Here is a 4670-nt window from a genome sequence, read left to right as displayed (position 1 = left end):
CAGACCACCTCCCTCTGCAGGATCTGGGAGGGCCCCGCTAAGGTCCCCACACGATCCCTGTTCTCAGGGTCAGCCTGTTCCCTGGGAACCCTGCGGAGGATGTCTGAGTGAGCAGTAGGTTGCAGCCCACCAGCCCTGCCTGAGTGTTCCTGCGCTGATGGAAGGCATAGGCAGTGGAGCCCCCGGTGTCCTAGGGCAGGGGGTCTGCCCAGTTCTTTGAGCTCACCATGACAGCAGTTGACGGGGCCTGGGTGCCTCCCTCCTGCTTCTCTGGAATTGACAGCTCAGTGCTCCCTGGGACCCACAGGAAGGAAGTGAGGGGGACCTCAGTCCCACCGCCCCTGACAGGGGTAACCGGTTCCACCAGCTGTGTGGGACCTCCCATGTCCCGGCGTCGTTGGGTCCTCAGGCCCTACTAGGCTCTCTCCTGTTGGGCCCATGAAGGGCCTGGGACCCACTCTTCTGCCCTCCCGTGGCTTCAAGTGCAGACCAAGGGCCTTGCCTCCCTTAGACGTGACATACAGGAGCAGTCGGGGAGCCTCTGCCTCACAATTCTGCCCTGAGCTTTTAAGTGCTGAAAGGATGGCAAGACTGAACTCTTGGTTTTCCTCTGTATCCGGGGGTTTGGGAGGTGGGGCCTCCTCAGTTTGACTGACTCCTGGGAGGACCTGCGGGTCCTCTCTCCCCCGGAGCGGAGGATCTCCCCTCACAGTAAGGGCCTACGCTTGAGACCCAGTAGAAGGAAGCAAGGGTAGCTGTGCTTGGCCACACTGGCCTGTGCCCTCCTGAGGCAGAAAGCGGTGGCAGGCCCATTCAGGCTTTGTGGCAGTTGCGCTGCTTGATTCTGGGAGGGCCTGTGAGTCGTCCTTCCCTTGCCCTGCCACTTCCCTCACTTCTCAGTCACCCCCGACAGGAATTGATGGCCGGTTTGTTGCCTGCGCTCTGCGTCCCCTCTGTCCAAGCCCCTCCCAGGACTTGGCAGTAGGGGAGTGTTGTGGCACTGCTGCCATTGTTGTGGTCTTCGTGTTCCGCTCTATCCCCGGGATCCTCCCCGACTCTTGGCGCCACCTGGAAATGTTTCCTTTGCGGAGTCAGCCAGCCCACAGACCATGTCCCTCATCACTCCTCACCTGTCACCTGCTCTCCAGCCCAACTTCGCTACTCAGGTGACTTTGCTTCTGCTGATCGACTTTCAACAGGGTTGGGGCAGAGCAAGAGGATTTTGAGAGCCCCTGATCCTTTCAGGTTATGGGACTCTGAGTATGGAGATGATCATAGGGTCACGGGGTATTCAATTTTTTCCCTTTATTCATGCCACCTATCTATTCAGCATCATTACTGTGGCTCTGTATTGCAAATATGTGCTTTGGGAACAGGGTCACTTTTATCTCATGGGATGCGTTTTGGCGTGATGAGAAGATAAATGAATGAAAGAGCCACAAGCTGTGGTTCATCCTGGGGGAATGGAAGAGTGTAGGATTGATCTAGACCACCCCAGACTAGAGCTCTAGTCCCAGTGAGGTCACTTACCAGTCTTGTGAACTTGACAACTTGGCAAGTTATTCACCTGTAAAGGGAGTTGACTAACACCTGTCCTGTGGGAATGTTGGGATGTATGTACTATCTTGTAAAGTACTTGGCATACCGCTCAAGAAATACTGGGTCTTAGTGAATGGCACTTAGGATCGTTATGAACCTCCAAACTACCACCCTCCCATCAGAGTTTATTTTTAATCCAGTAGAAAGAAAAGACAATATAAGCTCAAAGAATGCAAGTATCTTTTACCTTTATTGAAATACACTAAAAGAAAAAACACAAACCATGAATTCAACATCCTTTCCTTTTTTTCAGCTGTTTTTCTCTCTGAAAACAGCTTCATTTTGCCCACTATTTTGTGGTGGTGTACTTTCACATTTCATGGCAATATCCCCTCTACAGACCCAGCCTATCTATCTAGATCATCAAGCAAATATAGATGGTTAAAACATTTCTTTTACACTTCACCACCACTGAAACTTTCGAGTCAGTTAAATCAAGAGCAATCAACAGAGGCTTGTTATGCTTTAACATAAATCTGAAGGCAAATTAACTATTAGGGGACTCCAACACTCAACAAACACTGAAATAAACAAAAGTAAAACACTGTGATAGAGCACTTAGCACTTTAGAACTGGGTGCACACATTGTTCCCTGCAGACCTTATTCCTCTAAGCTACATAGGAGGCTGCCACTCTCTTCCCCCCAAAAAGTGACAGAGCCACCCCAGTGCTGCCTAGATGTTGGAGGAGCTGTGGGAAGTTGCCCCAGAAGGCTCAGGGGCCTTGGCAGTAGAGGCGGCCCTGAATTCCTTCCGTTCCTGCTCATCCCTCAAAGCCTGATTGTAGAGGTTGGGGAAGGAACTCGGCACTGTGTCATGGATCTTGGCCAGGAACTCGAGCACCCTCATCTTGCTAGTTTCAGCATGGGCTCTGTCACCCCACAGGAACTCATAGCAGGGTGGGTCGCTGCCGGGTACCTGGTGGTACTCCAGGTACTTCTGCTGCACCAGCTCTTTGTTGATGAGCCTGCAGGGTTCCCCAATGATGGGGTGCCTCCTGCCAGCATAGACCCCCAGCGTGTTGAGGAACTCCCAGACCTCCTTCTTGGTGGCACGGTTGCCCTTCATGAAGATCACGCCCAGTAGAGACATGAGGAAGCCGCTGGTGGAAAGCCCCTTATCGCTGCTCATATTTTCATCACTGGCAAGGCCCATGCTGACCAGGGTGTAGATGTGCCTTTTGCAGTTGACTTCCTTCAATTCCAGGCCAAAAACCAGCTCCATGCACCTGGAGGTTCTCCTGAGGAGCTCAGGGAAGTAGTGGCTGTACTTCATGCCGATGATCTTGATCAGTGCAGCCTGTGTGATGGAATCCTTGGTCTTGAACTTCTCCAGCAGGGATTCCACCATCATGCTGACCTTCCTGTTCAGCAGATCCCTATGAGCATTGGGCTCAGGTGGTATGGCCTGGAAGGAGCCTGTGAACTGCTCATCTTGGCTGGCAGCACCTTCCAGGTCTCCTGGGTCAGAGGTGCCCGTGGCAGCATGATGCTCTGTCTCCAGGGTCAGAGCCATGCGTGCACTCACAGCAGAAGAGCTCAGGGCAGATTCCGTGGATGAGGACATGAGTGTGGAGGACGAGGAGGGAGGCTCCAGGACCTCTGCTGCTGCCACAGCTTCCCGGGCACCCACTGGACCATGGGGGTGCCCCTGGCCCTTGTGGCACTTCTCCCCTTGGTGTTTCTTACTCTTGTACCTGTATGGCATGCTGGCACCGGGTAGGGACCGTAGGCAGGGTCGTAGATAGGGCAAGTTGTGTGAACACCTGGAAAGAAGAGAGAGGAGGGGAGAGAAGTAGAGGGCATGAGCTCCCTCGGGGCTGAGATGCCTGATGCTACCTGGGTGCTAGCCAAGGCTGCCACCCCCTGGCCTCCCGGTCAGCCTGTCCTCAGCCCTGAGAACCTGGGGGGGAAGTCATGCCAGGGCGTCCGTGGTCCATGTTCTGTGGCTGTTCAGAATGAAACTGAATTCTAACATTGCTGATGGTGGTCCTGGGACCCTCCCTCCTGTGGACTGATGCCCCACTGCAGCTTAAGAGCAAAGCTCTAATCTCCCCCAGGTCCGTTATGGGACATTATATGATGTCTCATCCTGGCAGAGCTTTGTGGTATTTCAGGGGTTGACAGGACTGGACGGGACAGGCCATGCACTCACCCTGATGCCTGGCCTGATCTGGAAATCCTCCTCCTGCTGACCTGCAACCAACCCCCTACCACCCACCAGGAACACACACACACACACACACAAGGCCCCTCTCCCGTGACACTGCACACACACACACCCCAAGGCCCCACTGCCAGGAGCATGCCCATGTGTGTGTGTGTGTGTGTATGTATATATATATATATGCATATATGTATATGTATTACACATATATATGTGTTATATATGTATTATATATGTATATATTATATATGTATATTATATGAACATATATATACACACACAAACACAACACAAATACATGCAAGGCCCCTCCCCCGTGATGCTGCATGCACGCGCGCACCGCCCCCCCCCCCAACGGCCCCTCCTCTGTGATTCTGCTGAGGACAAAGGGAGGAAGCACCTGAATCGTCAGGCCTGCCCGCACCCTCGCAGGCTGACATCAGGAGCACGGCTTGATTTCGCCCCTGTTCTGGGGCCTGTAGTCCCTTCAGGCCTCCCAGAGGGCCCCTCTTCCCTCCACAGGGCCTGGGATTTCTCCCTCTGCAGAGCTGAGCCAGAGGCCACCAGCATTGGGACAAGCCTTGGTCCCTGAGGCTCCCATGCGGAAAGTAATTGGACTTGGGACCTCATGGCCCTGCCGGGGCCTCCCGGAACTACGAGTTGGGGCAGGTGGGGCCGGGCCTGTGTGGCTGCCTCTTTTCTGGGGTAAGGGGTTTGGGGGCTATCAGGGGCGCATCCTTACAGTTCTTAATCCAGACGCCTGGCCCCTCAGCACTGGACGAGAGTCATGGGGCTTGTCCGTGTTCTTGGCCCGGACAGCAGCTCTCACACAAGGCCTCCGCCACCATGCACCACCCACAGCATGGATAGGCGGAAGTTAGGAAGGGCTACTACCGGTCCTGCGCA

General features: G+C 54.1%; 1 protein-coding gene across 1 annotated transcript; it reads right to left on the bottom strand.

Annotated features, from left to right (window-relative positions):
- Positions 1–2273: 2273 nt before the first annotated feature.
- LOC118928581 (melanoma-associated antigen B4-like) lies at positions 2274–4334 on the bottom strand. The gene is made up of 2 exons (XM_036917944.2): positions 4189–4334; positions 2274–3363 (listed from the first exon to the last, which is right to left on the bottom strand). Exons 1-2 carry the CDS (start codon positions 4332–4334, stop codon positions 2274–2276), a joined length of 1236 nt encoding a protein of 411 aa, XP_036773839.2.
- Positions 4335–4670: the final 336 nt, after the last annotated feature.

This window comes from Manis pentadactyla, chromosome X (assembly GCF_030020395.1).
Source record: "Manis pentadactyla isolate mManPen7 chromosome X, mManPen7.hap1, whole genome shotgun sequence".
Lineage (NCBI taxonomy): Eukaryota > Metazoa > Chordata > Mammalia > Pholidota > Manidae > Manis > Manis pentadactyla.
The sequence above is the reverse complement of the archived record's forward strand: the minus strand, read 5'-3'. Positions and strand labels throughout refer to the sequence as shown.